Source organism: Electrophorus electricus, chromosome 25 (genome assembly GCF_041902795.1).
Source record: "Electrophorus electricus isolate QZ-2024a chromosome 25, ASM4190279v1, whole genome shotgun sequence".
In the NCBI taxonomy this organism is placed as follows: Eukaryota; Metazoa; Chordata; class Actinopteri; order Gymnotiformes; family Gymnotidae; genus Electrophorus; species Electrophorus electricus.
In genome coordinates, this window is record NC_137521.1 from 13,452,501 (window position 1) to 13,470,000 (window position 17,500).

A 17,500-nucleotide genomic window follows, 5' to 3' on the forward strand; every position below is an offset into this window, starting at 1 on the left:
ATAACCGGATGCTCTAAACACACACTCACCCCTCTAAACACCCCGCCCTCTGCACACAAGACACACATCCCACCCCCACACACAAAGTTGACCATTAGGCTCTTCATACGAACTCTATACTGACCATGTTCACATCCTGTTGCACCAATATACCAACAATATAAACAAATAAAGCATCTAAATAAATGAACACAAACTGGTTGTTTAGAAGAGTTTGCAGGACACAACCATCATCGGGACCTGGTATGGTCTCGCGATCACAGCGACGGCCACAAGGACACAGCATGCGCCTTGCACGTCTGCGGGACAGAACATTGATGCGCTGTTTTACGCTGGGACAATAGCACCTGGTTTGCTGGAATACCAGCCAACAGAGAAGCAACTTAGTGATGGGTCAGAGAAAGAAGCCAGCAGTCACTCCAACAGAGATGCGAGAACCTGCTGGACAGACCAACAGCTCTTCAGCACTGCTGACCAAAGACAGCAGCTACTCCCAGAACTGCAGACAGTGTGGAGAACCAACCGCTGCTATTATCTGACAAGATGACAACATGAGTTCCTGATTTATTTCAGAGCGGAGACAAGTGTGTGGGAGGTGGAGCAGTGGACAGATATGGTTCCCAGAGTCAGAAGCAAAGACGAGTGAAAGGAAAGATTGTGACTGAAAGCCTCGATGTGCGCGTGTGTGTCTCTGACTGTATAAGTGAGTGGTGAAGATGTCTCCACATCTACAAAGCTTATTTAGGCTCTGTGTGCACATGCGTGTTTTGTGTGCGTGTTTGTGTGTGTGTGTCTGATGGGTAAAGAGGTCCCCGTTGTGTGTGTGTGACCAGTAAAGAGGTCCCCGTTGCGTGCGTGTGTGTGTGGGTGTGTCTGACCGGCAAAGAGGTCCCCGTTTTTTGTGTGTGTGTGGTGTCTGACCGGCAAAGAGGTCCCCGTTTTGTGTGTGTGTGTGTGTGTTTGTGTGTGGTGTCTGACCGGTAAGGAGGTCCCTGTTTTGTGTGTGTGGTGTCTGACCGGTAAAGAGGTCCCCGTTTTGTGTGTGTGTGTGTGTGTGTGTGTGTGTGTGTGTGTGTGTGTATATATATGAGTGTGTGTGTGTGTGAGTGTGTGTGTGTGTGTGTGTGTGTGTGTGTATGAGTGTGTGTGTGTGTGTGTATGAGTGTGTGTGTGTGTGTGTGTGTGTGTGTGTGTGTGTGTATGTGTGTGGTGTCTGACCAGTAAGGAGGTCCCCGTTGCTGTACGCTTTACTCCGGCTCTCGTCTTCACTCGGCACAGACGACACCTGCTTAGCCGAGGTACAGCCCATCTCCACACCACCCCCCTCTCACCATCCCACCTGAGAGAGGGGAGAGAGGGGAGGGGAGAGAGGGAGTGTGTGTTGGGGGGGGGGGGATCATAGATCAGAGTGAGATTAAGGGCGGTGTGGGGGGGCGGGGTTAGAGACACATGGAGGGAGAGAATGAAACTTAATGTAGAGTCTTCATCAACCTAGAGAGAAAAACACCACGCCCATGACACAAAACTGCAAAACTGATATTACTGAAAACTGCAAAAACTATCCTGACCAATCAGTAACCTTCCAGAGCTCTGGGGGTGTTTTATTGAAGAGGAGCATTTACATAAGCAAAGAAATGCAAATAATGTGAAATTATAATAAATAAATACATTTATTACACACAACTCATATGAAAGGCATATGACGAGCTAGAACCTTGAACCGTGCTAGAATTGGCCATCCAGATAAGAAGTGTCTCAGTGCCAGAGAAAGAAACCAGGAGTGACTCTAATGGCGCTCTAACAGAGGTGGGAGTACCTACTGGACAGACGAGCATTTCTTCAGTACTGCACGGACCAGACGGTTACGGCAGAGGGGCAGGACGATTAGAGCGATTAGAGTGACCCTGTTCCAGCGTCCTGCACCAGTAAGCACTGCTGACCAAAGACAGCAGCTACTCCCAGAACTGCAGACAGAGTAGAGAACCAACCGCTGCTATTATCTGACAAGATGACAACATGAGTTCCTGATTTCTTTCAGAGCCCTCTTCAAGCTTGCTAAACAGCTTATAAACAACTCCAGAAACATATGGAAAAAGATTTCCTATTCCACTGAGATGAAATCGAACTCTTGCTGCAGAACAGCAAGTACTATGTCTGGAGAAAACCGGACAGTAGCATCTATGGTGTGCTTCTCTGAGGCATGGACAGGGGGACAGGGGGATAGGGGGAACAGGGGGGACAGGGGGACAGGGGGGACAGGGGGGCAGGGGGACAGGTAAAAACCTCCACCAGAGTGCATGAAAGTTCAGACTGGGGCACCTGTTCACTTTTTACCATGACAACAACCCGACGCTCAGAGCCATAACAACACTGGTGCTCGGGCCCCTGAGCGTCTCCGACACGCCCAAAGTCCAGAGAACATCTGTGGAGACACTTGAAGATGGACGTTCACCAGGACTGCAGCAACAGGTTATTTAGCAGTCGGGTGTTTGACTGTTTACTCCATCGATTCATTGACTAATCCTTTTGCTTTATTAGATATAGTAAATATACGAAAAGTATACAAGACAGGTGTCTTAACATGAACAGTTAACTGGTTTCTTTTTCAGAAAAATCAACATATTTATTGCTTATATTACATACAATAATATCTGCCAAAACTAAACCCAGTTTAGTGCATTTAAGTGCATTACATTCTGGGTTTAAAAAACCCCCCATAAAAAACGAACTAATTTGCCACGTGCTACCTCCTGTAACATTTACAGCGCGCAGTGGACCTCCGCATTTGGCTGAAAACGGAAGCGTTTATTGAAAACTGGCTGGATTTTGCAGAAGCCAAAGCAGTTTATTACCGTTTAGGTTTTGCAGAAGCCAAAGCAGTTCGTTAGTCTGCACTGGTACAGAAGAGATTCCTGTTCGGTCCATTTACGCAGTCCGTCACAGGAAACGCACAGCATGCTCCACTCCACTGTCCACGAGGTCACCCGCGTGGATCCAAAACACGTCAAATAAACTGCAGTTATCGCATTTGTGTTTCGCACAAGACGCGATGGCGCGTAGAGGTATGACGTATCAAGTCATACAGCTGACGCACGCTGCCAGCTTGCGCAGATCTCCATGAAGACTCGGACTAACTGACCACGTCCAGCTGCGCAAAGCTCGTGGAGGCCAAGGCCGCAGAAAGGTGTTTAGTGTTAAATAAATGTGAATAAGAGATTTCAGTTTCACCAAGATTTAAAGCGATATTCACTCACAATATGTTAGCGTTAGTGCAGTAATCCTGTCCGAATTATGGGTATACCAGCCCTGTTCAAAACGTGACACAAGACAAGAAGCACCTCAGCGTGCTGGAGACACAGAGTACAGTCTCAGTGTGAGGGGGAGAGAGTGAATGTCCCCAAACAACTCTGAGTGGAGGACAAATCACCAGGTGCACGAGGCCAATGCCTGTGTGCAAGTGTGATCACAGACAGCAATATTGAAGACAGGAGATCTACACCAAGATCAGAAGAAGGTAGAGGTGTGGTTAATCACACACACACAAACACACCCACCATAGCTTGTTTCCATGTGACTGCAACTAAATACTTTAATCACTTTGGGCAACAGTAAATAAAGTTAACTTTTGTGTCCACCATAGCAGGAGAGTAAACGTAATGCCACCCTCTCATGCCTCTGGCCAACACACCACAGACCTGTCGGGGGGGAAGAGAATGTTTACACACACACACACACACACACACTCACACAGTATCTGTTTATCCTCCTGAAGCCAGAGCGTAAAACACTGAGCTCTCAGACGTCCACAACAGTTTTCTCTTACACCATGCAAGCATTTGTACCGTGTGTGTGTGTGTGTGTGTGTGTGTGTGTGTGTGTGTGTGTGTGTGTGAGAGAGAGAGTACTGAGACTGGCCAGAGTGCATTTACTGGCACAGTTTTCAAACCAGAGTTCATGTGACCGAGGCAGAACTGTCACGTATACACACACACGTGGAAGTGTTTCAATCGGATGCAACTTAAGCCTTCTCTCTCTCTCACAATCACAGCATGGCTGAAGTGTGTGTGTGTGTGTGTGTGTGTGTGTGTGAGAGAGAGTGAGAGTGAGTGAGACACACTCAAACCTCCAATGTGAGAGAAACAATTCTAATAGGAAACATTTAGAAGTCCCCTCCCCCCTACACACACACACACACACACACACACACACACACACACACACACACACACACACACACACACACACACACACACACACACACACACCTGTACATATGAAGGGAGTCTCTCATTTAAATGACATATCCAGTAATACCAGTTAAATAGAGCAAAGACCATCACACACACACACCCACCCAACCACAACCACACCCACACGCACCCACACCCACAACCACACCCACAACCACACCCACACTCACCCACAACCACACCCACACTCACCCACAACCACACCCACACCCACAACCACACCCACAACCACACCCCCACCCACCCAACCACACACACACCCACACTCTCTCTCGCATGCAAGTGCACACTCGGATATACACACAGTAAGGCAGTCAAAACGTTTCCTGTCTTTTACTGTTCTGTGCACACACATCTCCGCTCCCCTCCCCCTACATTCAAATTCAGATTTATTGGCATGAACTGTAATTAACAACTGTTGCCAAAGCGATTAACAGAATTAATCGTTTTAAAATAGTAATATTAAAAGTGATAAAACTGTGAACAAAAATAAGTAAAAGAAAAAAATTGATTTATTTGTTATGGCAAGTCTGGTTAACAGGAGAGGGAGCTTAACGTTTTGGCACATGTAAGGAACATCTTAACACATAATTCTATTAATGTCTTATTAAATATTTGTAAATATAATAATAAGAGTAATAATAATAAACAACAGCAACAACAATAACAGTAATTTCCACTTATATAGCGCCTTTCACAAACCAAAGGATGCTTTACATTGGGAGAAAAGAAAAAAAATTGGCAAATTTGTTGTGAACTCACACGTACCGCAGTAAAACACAGACATGAATAGTAACAGGGTTTCAAAACACTAGGCTCATTTTCACTCTGTCTTTCCGCCACACTCTCTCTCTCTCTCCCTCTCACTTACACACACAGCAAAAGTTTACACCAGAAATAGCTTTTAAAACGCTAAATCAGGAACCAGGTGGGGTGTTTAATGTTCGCAGGTGATTGGACACGATCTTGCGATGCAAAAGACAGACATTCTGTCCAACCAATAGAAACCAATCATCCCGGTGAGGTAATCACAGGACACAATAGCAGCAAACAGCACCAGCGGTCAGCAGCATGGCAGACTAGACAAGACGAGAGCAGAGAAAAGTGTGTGTGTGTGTGTGTGTGTGTGTGTGTGTGTGTGTGTGTGTGTGAGAGAGAGAGAGAGAGAGGGACCAAACAAAGTTGTGGAGGCTGATGCTCCGAGGCTGGTGTCCAGGCACACTGAAGGCTTCAGGGCTGCTACAGATACTCCCAGCAGTTCACAGAGGATGTGTGTGTATGTGTGTGTGTGCGCACACATGCATGCATCAGATCAGTAAGCTTGGTCCTTTGTGTGTGTGTGCATATGAGAGCATTGAACTTAGCTGTGTGTGTGTGCGAGTGTGTGTCTATTCTGGTCCCTTGGGCAGCAGTGCAGAACTGACTCATGCTGTCAGTGCTAGAGCCAGCCCCGCCTGTTGTGTGTGTGTGTGTGTGTGTGTGTGTGTGTGTGTGTGTGTGTGTGTGTATGTTAGTTAAAGGTCCAATCACATTTCCAGAGGTGGTGGTGTGTTTATGGGCAGGGGAAGCCCCACGCAGCCGTGACCAGGGATGGGTGCGGGGTCAGTACCCTCCCAAAACTCATCTGATTGGCTGAGTGTGCTGACAGTTTTCCTGAGCATGTTTAACTAATGACAGATGCCATCTCCAGACCACCTGCTCACGGCGGCAGGCCCAAGCTCCATAATGTACAAGAGAAAGACACACAGTCACGCACGCATGCAAGTAGACATGCGCGCGCAGACACACACATGCCCACAGACACCACGTGGCTCGTAACACCAATCACCTGAGTGAGTTCTGCTTCCATTCCAAGTCCATCTTTATGATTGTACACTATAAATGTTCATTTCCAGTTAGAAGCCCATATTCATTCCATGCCAATCCTGATCCAATCGTAGGGCTGCCGCAGGCTAACCGGTCTTCACATTTCCTGCCTGAACACATCAGAGTCTCCCTCTAAGAAGCTGCTTGAGTGCCTCATGTTGAAAAATCCCCCACAACTGAGTGTTTCATTTATAGACATTCCCAGGTCAACAGTATTTTAATTTTTGCTGAAAAAAATGTTGTGAGCTTTGAAATGTCACTGCTGGTGTGATGTAAGTGTTGAAACTACCATTTAAATGCAGGAAGACAGGTGGCTTTTTTAAAAACTCAGGAGCTTTGTTTCAGCGTAAGGGAGGGCAAGATGTGTTTGACCCAAGACACGTGAAATCTAAAAACAAAAGTCCCATATGCTAGTTACGCTTTCGCGCGCGCGCACACACACACACACACACACACACACACACACACACACACACACACACACACACACACACACACACACACACACACACACACACACAGACACACACAGACACACACAGACACACACAGACACACCCCTTAAACAGGACTTTACCCTACATGAACAACCAAGACCACTTCAGATCTTTCTCAGGCAACAAGCACACACTCTCTCTCTTTCAGCAAAGCCTCCTCAGAAACACGACCTTTTGTTTAGGGCTGAAAAGCATTCCTTCACAAAAATACTTCACTAAGCACTTTTTTAAGAAATACTCACACAAATGTATTGTTGTTTCCAGCAGCCTGGAGGACAACCAAAAAAAATGTTTTCAAGAAAAAGAAAGCTTGCAGAAAAAATAATTTAAATATATTTTAAAATCACTCGTGTGGACCGATCTGAGATCAGTGCACATAATCCAGAGAGTAACTTCAGTCTGGGAGGTAGCAAACTGCTAAAGAGCCTCTAGAAACTTCCTTGTAGCAGTGTGAGGGCGTGGTGATGTTAAAATGATCCAGGTGGTAGTGTTGTTACATGCCGTGGGTCAGTTACGTAACGGTGATTAGATTCAGTTGTAAACAACAGAAAAGTGGAATATGGAATATGGAGTCCTCTCAAATAACAGCAAAAGTGCCACCATTTCACAAAGCACCACTGAGTTCAGCTCAGTCCACCTTTATCTGTATCGCACTTCTATGACTGATATAACGGATATTACAGATCTGGGTCCAATCCCCTAATAAGCGAGCAGTGAAGGTCAGAAGTCAGGGGGGGATCGCCCCGAGACGAGTGTGACTTCCAAACGAGAGGCCGTGTGCCTCAGGGTGGCACCAGTGTGACTCCAAGAGAGGAACTCCAATCACACAGAGGACAGAGAGCTGAAATTAACCCAAAACGAGTCTGAATCGTATCACCACTGAACAAACCCATCAGTTCTCCTCTGTCCAGCTGGAAAAGCAAGACAGGATTGTGGCCAGAGAGGAATTCTTTCAGTTTAACACAGGTGTCATCATGTGTGCGTGACACTACTACGCTGCACCGAGGCATCAACCTTTCCAACTGGGGAAAGTGGTTTCTAAGGACAGTCACGCGTTTTCTTCCAGTTTCGACCATACGCAAATGCAAAGCTCTGTTGACCCGGAGCAGAACAGTCAGGTCACGTGGACCAGCACCGTTCGGAGTGCAGCAATAACACACCCGTGTTCAGCGCCCTGGTCCCTGCTGGCCATCCAGCGCTTCAGGTTTTGGCTCCAACCCACTCCCAGTACACTGGTACCTGGTGTTCTTAACTTCAAGTGTGTTGGTTAGTGGGTTAGAATGACATCAGAGACCATTTGTGTAGGTACAGAGGATTGGGTTGAAGAACACCGCATTGGAGCCAAAAACACTGCCAAAGAGGCCAGTACTACAGGCGTCTCAGTTCAAGACTGCGGTTCTAGGATCATTGGCCTGGTGTCTCTAGTGAACTCACCGAGGCATGGTGGATGTGGCACACTGACTTCAGATGAGCCCTGCTGTCCTGTTACGTGTAATCCTTCTTCTCTGCTCACCTGCACAAGCTCAGGAACAGTACAACTTACTGGTCCAAGTACAGTTTCCACTCTCTGCATACAACTGAGATTGTCCAGATGCAGTCTGGGGGAAAACTGATCTGAGGTCGTTTTATACACCAGAGGCTCTAATGTTTAGGGTCACTGGACTCACTCAACAAGAAAGAGGGCACACATTTGTCTACCTTGACTGTGAAGTCAAACAGATCACATTATACTGCTCTCATGTGCTGTCTGGTGAAAACCTACTCCACCTAATCCCAGAGTCAGCAAACAGAGGAAAATCGCTGCAGTTGTGTGTCCCTGCGTCCCCTCACACACACACACACACACACACACAGTACTGGTCTGTAAAGAGGCACCCATACCACAACAATAACAGCCATGGGAACCTCCCACATACGGCACCAGTAACTATGGAAACCTCCTCTCTGAGTGATGTCATCGTGACATTGTATCATAACCTCACGAGCTAATTAAGTCGCTCTTCTTAAAACAAAGGCAGAAACAAAACGCAGAGAGCCGTGGGGGGGGGGGGGGGGGGGGGTACCGCTATTAATAACCGGTCTGACCAGTCGGAAACGCGTGAACCTCACCACACCACCCGCGCGGGTTTGTTTGTTTTACGTAAGAAGCGAATCGGAAGCGCACCGCGAGGATGGATGGAGGCAGACGCGTTAATACAATGTGCGCGGGACTCTAACGCGGATCCCTACAACACACCCGGGACTGCAGACGCAGAGACTTCCACCCGCTACAGGACGGTACAGGCTGCTCCTGGCAGTCCCTGCATCCAGCGCAAAACCACCAAACTTCCCAACTCCGCCTGTACATTACACTGTTCTAACGCACGCACCAAAGAGTCTGTTTATTTGGCGCATTTACGTTATGCGCGGTGCCCGTGATTCCTCATGGACGGGAGACCGGCGTCGGTCTGATTAAATCGCAAAGGTACGATCACGTTTCTCTTGATCACAGGCGATGCGACATATAAACCATGACAACTGCAGTGAACGCATAAACCCCCGCTTAGACGGGCTTGCGTGGTACAGAACGCAGCAGTGTCCAGCTGCGCCGCTCGGGGACAGTGGGCGCATTGTCCGCGGAAGTTCGCGGAAGGCGCGCGGTGGGACTACGTGTGTACCACACACACACACACGCACGCACGCACGGGTTCTCCGCCCAGGTGACTTGTGTTTTGGTTGCTTCCACTCGTATTCCGGCTTCTCGAGGCCTTGTACGGCACGAGAAAGAAAGATATCTCGAGACAGCAGCGTACCCTCGGCGATTAACCAACAGTAATGCAACAGTGGTAGACTCGCGTGAACAGCAATGGCTCGCATGCTTAAGTCAGGACGCTACAGCTATGTCTCGGCTCTCGGCGATCTGTTCGAATCGATATTCACGAATAGAAATCGGAAACGAGGAAAGAGCACGCCAGGCGACCACAACGCTCGCGCATTAACAGACAAAGGGGATTCTGCAGGATGAAACCTGCCGAGTCGCGCACTGCGCACGCAGAAACGTTTTACTCACTTAACAGAACCGATCCGCTCGGTCCACCGGCGGCGCGCCGAGACTCGCGGGTCGCAGACAGGAGGGCGGGTGCTCCAGAGATGAGCAAACTGCGGTCTCCCTTCTCCCGTCTCCAGCCTAATGATGCGAACCGTCGCCGTTCACTCCACACCCCTGATTTGCCAGAAAGCTGAAGCCATCTTGCAGAAGCCCGAGCCGCAAGCCAACCACGCGCCTAGACGTAGGAGGGGCGTTGCGCGCGACAGGGAAGGCCGATTTCCCACCGTTTTCGCTGAAAAAAACGGTGACGTGTTTACGTCGAGGAAGGAAACCTTGTCGCTTCTCAGAAGTTGAGCTTCAGTCGTGAACAGGCTCCAGTTTATTAACTCGACAAATGGGAGGGAAGTCGGACTGGTCGCGCTGGAACAGAAGTCAGTATAACGTGGTTATTGTGGCGCTGCATGAAACAGACCCGTTCTGCCGCGCGCTTAACCCACATCAGAGCTGCTTCACGTTCCAGAGAGAAGCAGTCATTATCATAACGCATTCAATGGTTTTAACATTTATTAGATATAGCTCGTTGGCTTCTTCTGTCCATAAAACTGAACTCCTTTACCATTCCAAAAAAAATAATTAAAAAATGCTAACGTGTCTAATTAAAGAAACACAAATGTCTTGAACAATTTAATTATGCGGTTCATTTTTGGCTCGCCTTGTTCTCCAGTTGTCAGCAGCGAGTCCGAGATACAGACAGCCTCGAAGACACAGCGCCCTCTGGGGAACAGTGAGGGTTGCGAGCGCCTGTTCCCCCGTCAACACTCCGCAGCTCTGCAAAATACTTTGAATTCGAGGGTTTACGTTGATCAAAATCCGAGCGAGACCGGCGATCTAACGGCACTCAGACGGGAAAAGTAAACACAGACGCCTGATTCTCGTGAGCGCCTCCTTAATGCACCTGCTAAGATGTGGTGTGCGTGCGTGCGTGCGCGCGTGCGTTTATGGCGTGGGAAATGTCTCCAGACATGTGTTTGGTTTTCTCTCTCACAGTTGGTCAGGAGGCACGTGGGCTGTTAAAGGGAAGGTGGACAAGAGGTAAAACATTTGAACAAGGCCCACAATTAAACTTTGTTTGAGTCCAGTTCTCATACTATTATGAAAATGATAGACAGAAACATACAAACATACATACATATATACAGTGACATCGATCAACCCATTCCATATGATCATTTTTTCTCCCTGTGTAAAACACATTCCTCTTGCTCAAACGTAACCCTGTAAACACTGTCAAGAAATTAAATAAGTACAAATCCTATTGCATGAAAACGATTTGTCATGATTCAACCAGTCGATAACTTATTCTGTCAGTCGCTTACATCAATGGTCATAACATATCCATGTGTTAGATATGCACAGATCTGGAAGAAGGAAGACATATAAAGAGATCAGACTAGATATGGAGCAGTTTGGACCCCGTCGTTGGCGGGTGAGGCGGGGATACGAGGAAGGGAATTTGCACAGGTAAGCAGTTAGCCATGCCCTGTAAGAAACACCTGAGAACGACACACAGGTAACAGCCCTACTGACCAGGTGTGTCTGAAAGTGTCCAAAATTATACATGGTGATGTTTCAGTCTTTTTTTAATGGCTGTGTTACGTGACCAATCACTGGAATCGGAGGTCACAGCATGAGGTCAAAGTTCATCCTTCTCCATCTGCTTGAATGCCTCCAGATCCTCCTGCCAATCAGCCATTAAAGAGTCCACCGATTGGCTCTTAGAACTATCGTCCTCCACAGGTCCTTCCTCTGCAGATGAGGGTGTGTCATTGCTAAGCCCCGCCTCTGATCTTCCTGGCTCCTCTCCCGCGAACTCTTGTTCCTGAGTTGTGAATTGTGACTGGTCAGGTGTTGCTAAGTGGGCGGGAGTACTGTGGTCCTCTGCGCAGCAATCTTCCTCCCCTGTCTCATCCACACCTGAGTGGTTAAAGAAGTTGTCAATCAGTTCAACAAAGGACAGATATTATTCGTGAATTTTGCACAGCATTCACACAGACATGCAGATTGTTTTAAATACATCATGCACATGTACAACAATTAATTTCTGGAAAATGATTGGAAGACCAGTGAACCTTTTCAATAATATCTGTTCATATTTCCCTGGATAACTATTTCACATGGCTGGCTAAGATTTCCACTTTACCCAACAGTCTCGGTCTGGAATGTTGTTGGGGATTTGAATCCTCACTGTGACTGCCTTGATTTTGCATATCAAATCAAACACAAAGCAACAACAGGAAGAGAAAGGGTGGCAGATCCGTGGCGACGCAGCACACAGAGGTCAGAACAGTACTGAACCGACGACACACCATTCCAGTCATCCTTCCCATACGGTAGTGGAGATGGATAGTTTCAGCAGGTCCTTGTGGAAGAAGTGCGCAGTGCTACAGGCTTACGACACTCGAGCTCCTCTATAGCCCATCAGAATACAGCTGAATTACCTGCTTTAACGTAACAGTGGATAGACGTACTGTCCCAAGCATTAAAAGACACCTCCACTCTCGTCACAGCAGCTTTTAGGAGTGAAACTACACCTAAATCTCACTGACAGTGAAGGTGGAGCCTGAATGGAGGTGGGGACTGGCCCGTTAGTTAGCTGGTTCTGGAGTGGGAAACACAGAGTCACACACAAGCGGGCCCGGTTCTGAACCCCAGCTGTGGGACACCTGGACTAAACCTGCACATTTGCGTCACGTGAACAGGGACAGGGGGCGGAGCTTGGGGGATAGGGGACGTGGCTCAGTCTTTTGTCTCCACTCCAGAGAACCTGATGCAACTCATGAAGGGGCAGAGGAGCTATTGGTGACTGTAAGCAGACATGTTCAGTCAGGGAGCTCTGTAAACAAGGGCTGAAGACCTAAACAGTGCTGTGCTGTGCAGCCCATCAGGTGTGGACTCAATAAACACTGCAGTGCAAAACGAGGATGAGGAGGAAAGGTTACTTACTGCCATCTGACAGGGCGCCAGGAAAGGCCCGCCCCTTAAATATGGCTTCTGCTCATCCGTAGGAGGAGAGAGAGAGCGAGCAAAAGTGAGACAGCATGATAAAAAGAAAGAAATGGAAAGAGAGAGAGTTATAAACACAATGGAAATGAAAGAATGAAACAGGGAAGAGACAGGAAGGAAGGAACAGAAACAGAGCAGCGCCTCATTTCCTGTACACAGGGCCAACAACCCTTAAAGCAGCCCAGTTTCCATTTATTACACAGAAATATTTAAAAGGTATGTTTCACCAGCTCTGTTCAACCACATCATACATTATTAACACGATGGCACCACTTACTGGACATATTTTGAAGTAATAAACATGCTTTGAGTAGCATTAGTGTCAATTATGTTATTGTATATTTTTTATAATTTATAAACAGTATTGTTTTAACTGTCTCATTGAGATTAAGTACCATCAAGTACATGGAGCTTTGAAATGGCATTCAGAACGAGTCTAATCCTGCATCAATCTGTTCAAAGAGTGACGGTTACTACTTTTTCCAAGTCTAATCCAGAGATGTATGATAATTGAAATTGGCTACATTCCCAGTAAGATTTGGACAGCATTTTAACACACTGGTTGTTACATATTTCATATGTATTTAGAAATTATAACTTGCTACTTGGCAGTGGTAGCTCAGTGGTTAAGGTACTGGACTTGTACTCAGAAGGTTGTTGGTTCAAGTCCCACCACTTCCAAGCTGCACCTGAGCAAGACTCTTAACCCCCAATGACCCAAGTTGTACTCAGTCAGAATTGTAAGTTGCTTTGGATAAGTGTCAGCTAAATGGAAGTAATTATTTGAGAACATGCTAATTCATTCAAACACTTTCGTGCAGTTTTTGGCTACTTGTCCCAAGATTGGGGTCAGAGGTCAACTCAAGTCTAAAGCACTAAATGCGTCTTTCTGAGACCTTTCGTCTCGCCTGGTCACGTGGCTTACCTCTGTCTCGAGCTTTCTCGCTCAGCAGAACCTCCACCTCCCTGTGCTCCTTGAGAGCCTGCAGAAGGATGCTCCCTTCCTTGTGGAAGAGGAAGAGGAGGGGCAAAGTGACGTCATCCGTGCTCCGCCCATCTCCCGCCATCTGGAATAGTGGCGCTGTGTCACTGCTGCTCCCCTCGTTGTCGTCTAGGAAACAATGACAATGATGAACTCAAACCCTGATGGCCGTAGCCCGACTCATCCAGTCCAGCTCACAAAACATTTACTCTGTGATTTTATATACGCTTCTGTTTACCAGAAGGTCCAAACGTCCTTCTTTAATGACATCTGTGCTCCTGAACCAAGAGTGACTACAGGAGTACTGCAACGCAAACACTTAAAGCTTTAACCTAAATTATAAAAAGTTAAAAGTAGACATTATTATTATTATTATTAATATTATTAATATTATTATTATGTAATTACACACAAGATGAGATCCTGTGGAAAAAAAATCTAAGTCCACTCTATTCGTAATGAGCCTCTAAGAATCTGTAACATCGCAAGCTCTTCAGTGGGCGTCTCCTTTCATCAGTGTTCTGCTGAATTAAGACCCATGACAGGCTCAACAGACCCACCTCCTCCAAGCTCACTTTGAAACAACAGACTTAGAACATACCAAACAACCCCAATCTCCACTGGCCTAACCACTAACCCCACTGGGCAGTGGGAGCTCAGTGGTTATGGTACCTGACTTGTAATCAGAAAGTTGCTGGTTCAAGCCCCACCACTACCAAGTTGCCACTGTTGGGCCCCTGAGCAAGACCCTTAACCCTCAATTTCTCGAGTTGTACTCGGTCAGAATTGTAAGTTGCTTTGGATAAAAGTGTCAGGTAAATGTCTAACACCTTACCTATATTTGTCTAACACTTATCTCTACTGGCCTGCCACCACATCCTCTCACCCCAGCAACCAAGTCTGCATTCTTCAGCTCCTACCTTTCAAATGCTTCATCCACCACATCCTCAACTGCAGTATTTAACTCTATAAAATAAACTCTTTATTTTCAGAATAAATCTGTTTGCTTTCAGAGTACACCACCATGCCTCAGCATTGATAAAGCAGTACACTGTAGTGGGACCTGTAGTTTTCTACCTACATCTGATATAAACTTGCAATCTACTGGTATTTATACCATGTGCTCGTTCTGCACTACGCTGTCCCTCACACACCAACCTAACTGCTCTACTACTGACACTAATGGGCAAAGAGTCGAGATCTATGCACTTATCAAATAAACGTGCTAAGCAGCTAAACACCTAATTATGCCTCCATGTTGTGTCCCTAGTAATGGTAAAACATGCTTCAGTGTCCCAGCACCCCTCTCTGGTTCCACGCCACACCACTCAGACAACACGGCACCCATAAACACTTCCTCACAGCCTCGTTTACCTCTCTATCCTCACAACTTCAGAAACCGCCAGTGGCCACCTAATACGATACAACAAGCCGAACTCTAGACACCGCAAGTTCCACTTTACCTGCCAAACACGACGATATGAATCTCCTTCATCAGCCCTGTTTCACATAACCACTCTTCATCATGTAATTCTGCACTACGCCACCTTAGCTGGTGTCTCCTCTTATGGTTAATGATATTATTATTGTTCTGTGCTAAATGATACCAGTGGCCCCACACGGTATATATTCTTAGCATAAGTGATAATGGGATGTGATAAAGGGATATGGTTTTGGTGCCCCCCTCACCTATGACGATACCCCCGATGGCTCCGGCTTTCTGGATGTGTCGGGCCTTCTCAGCAAACATGCACTGACCCCTCTGCAGCAGGGCAATGCGACCGGCCACAAACTCAGCATTGGTCAGCTCAGAACAGCCAGAGTAGGGTTCAACTACAGCGACAAAACCTCGAACCTGAGACACGGGGAGGGTGAGATCATGTGGGACAGAGAGGAAAAGGAGGAAAAGACAAAGGAGAGAATTCTATCTTCCATGTCTGCATTTCTTTCCTAGTGTTTCATGCCAACCAAACGTCTCAGAGATGTTGTTCAGACCTACTCACCCCCAGGCTGCTTTTAGAAAGGTCCATTCCAAACTGTGCCGGCCCGGCGGTCAGTACCACTCTGCCAAGGAACGGGTGTGATATGATCTGGACAGCACGAGGAGGAAGCTGCTCCTTCTGCTGCTGGCTGGACAGTTCCATCATCTCCTGCATGAACCGCATCCCGTCCTCCGCCGCCACTGCACTCACCGCCTAGACGCACACGCACGCACACACACACACACACACACACACACACACGATTTGATTCAGAATTAGTTAGAGAGACAGATAAACTCCTGTGTTTGCCCTGTGTAAACACAGTCCAATAGCAGGAGAAAATACACAAAAGGTTTGTCTCTGAGGAGTTGAAAAGTCTGAGGGAATCTCTGAGGAGTCAAAAGTTTGAGCAGATCTGAGTCGAAAAGTCTGAGCGAATCTCAGATATCTCAAAGTTTGAGCAGATCTCTGATGTGTCTAAATGTTAGCACAGGAAGAATGTAACTCTTCTATTTTTCCAAAAGCCTTGTTCTTGCTCCAACACGGACTGCTGCTGTGGAGGGTGGATTTATGGGGTGGAGGGGACTCACTTGGCTGGCATGCTGCACCAACTGCACCCGACCGTCTTTCAGGTGGATCAGACTGACCCCCATCCGTCTGAGGAGCTCCAGGTGCTCAGGGCTGTTGGCCATAAAGTCCTGAGCCCTGAGGGGAGCACGACCCAACCCAGCCTCCCTGAGAGAGAGAGAGAGAAGGAGCAAGATAGAGAGAGAGGGCGAGAGAGAGAGCGAGGGAGGGAGATAAAGAGACAGAGAGACGAAGAGATGGCATGCAAAATCAAAAAAAAGTTGGTACAGAGAGGGGCAACATAACAGGGTTTTAAAGAACATTAAATAAAGAAGAATATTAAAAGAAAACTAGTAATCATGACCGCTAACTGCTTATGTTATTACATGTTATGTTATTACATGTTATTATGTTAGCACAGCTGAGTGGCTAACAGTCTCACCGAGGAGGGGCAGGGCGGGGACAGCTCTTGTCCACCGCGCTTCTGATTGGCTCGCGAAGGCTCCGTGGGTAGGCGGGGTCAGGGAAAAGGAGGCGTGTGTTGGGACACGTCCACTCAAAATTTGCATCATCCAACTCGTCTGCTGCCTGTTCAGCAGAAGAGGAAGAAAATTCGTAAACACACATGCATACACACGCGCACATGCACACACGTGCGCGCAAATTCACACAGACACTCATATTTACATCCACTGACTGCTAGACATTGACATTGGCATTTTACTGCAAAGAGCCGCTGGCTTGTGGCAGGCAGTACTGTGTTATTGGGAGGCAGATCTGTGGAGTTGTCTGCAGGGGGCGAGCTTGAGCGCAGGGCCGTAGAGAGCGAGAGGGGCAGCAAGTGAGCTTCAGTGGTGAACACATAATCCTCCACGTCGAAGGGCAAGTCCTCATCCTCCGCAAACAGCAGGAACAGATACTTAAACATCTCCGCCAGGAAAAAGGAGTCCATTCTGGAATAAAAACAGGGATGGAGGGAGAGAGGGCAGGAAGACAAGTGGTAGAAAAACAGTAAAAGAGAGAGAATAAGAGAGGGATGGAAAAGGGATGAGAAAGAAAGGGAAGACAAAAATCTGAGTAAGACAACCAGACTGTCTGATTCAAAGGAAGATAAATGTGTTTGTGTGTTTATGTATCCAATCTCCCCTCCACTCTCCCCCATCAACCCCTCCCCTCCCCTCCCATCTGTCTGCTCCACACCTCCTTCTCTGCTCCTGCTCCATCCTTCTCCTCTCTGCTCCTCCCATCTCTCTGTTCTGTCCTTT

At 47.3% G+C, this 17,500-nt stretch overlaps 2 protein-coding genes and 1 long non-coding RNA gene across 8 annotated transcripts in view; 1 reads left to right on the top strand and 2 right to left on the bottom strand.

Moving 5' to 3' along the window:
• The window catches only part of zgc:92140 (uncharacterized protein C1orf21 homolog), a 19,145-nt gene extending 9,215 nt beyond the window's left edge, over positions 1-9,930 (bottom strand). The window contains exons 1-3 of one of the 2 annotated variants that reach the window (XM_027024357.3): positions 9,663-9,930; positions 1,821-1,964; positions 1,219-1,339 (exon numbers count right to left, since the gene is read on the bottom strand). In XM_027024357.3, coding sequence (XP_026880158.1) covers positions 1,219-1,309 — 91 coding nt within the window. In that variant the 5' untranslated portion in view covers positions 1,310-1,339; positions 1,821-1,964; positions 9,663-9,930. The remainder of the gene's footprint in view (positions 1-1,218; positions 1,340-1,820; positions 1,965-9,662) is intronic. The other variant, XM_027024356.3, reaches the window with a different exon arrangement.
• Positions 9,921-10,956, top strand: LOC113586337 (uncharacterized). Its single transcript, XR_003411608.3, has 2 exons — positions 9,921-10,072; positions 10,366-10,956. It is a non-coding gene; the product is annotated as an uncharacterized LOC113586337 (long non-coding RNA).
• edem3 (ER degradation enhancer, mannosidase alpha-like 3) overlaps positions 10,313-17,500 on the bottom strand; it is a 17,511-nt gene continuing 10,323 nt past the window's right edge. For 3 of the 5 annotated variants that reach the window (XM_081707365.1, XM_081707368.1, XM_081707369.1), the window contains 8 exons: positions 16,960-17,188; positions 16,678-16,823; positions 16,259-16,403; positions 15,690-15,881; positions 15,376-15,541; positions 13,630-13,815; positions 12,645-12,692; positions 10,313-11,615 (listed from right to left, as the gene is read on the bottom strand). In XM_081707365.1, coding sequence (XP_081563491.1) covers positions 11,335-11,615; positions 12,645-12,692; positions 13,630-13,815; positions 15,376-15,541; positions 15,690-15,881; positions 16,259-16,403; positions 16,678-16,823; positions 16,960-17,188 — 1,393 coding nt within the window. In that variant the 3' untranslated portion in view covers positions 10,313-11,334. The remainder of the gene's footprint in view (positions 11,616-12,644; positions 12,693-13,629; positions 13,816-15,375; positions 15,542-15,689; positions 15,882-16,258; positions 16,404-16,677; positions 16,824-16,959; positions 17,189-17,500) is intronic. The other 2 variants (XM_081707366.1, XM_081707367.1) reach the window with 2 other exon arrangements.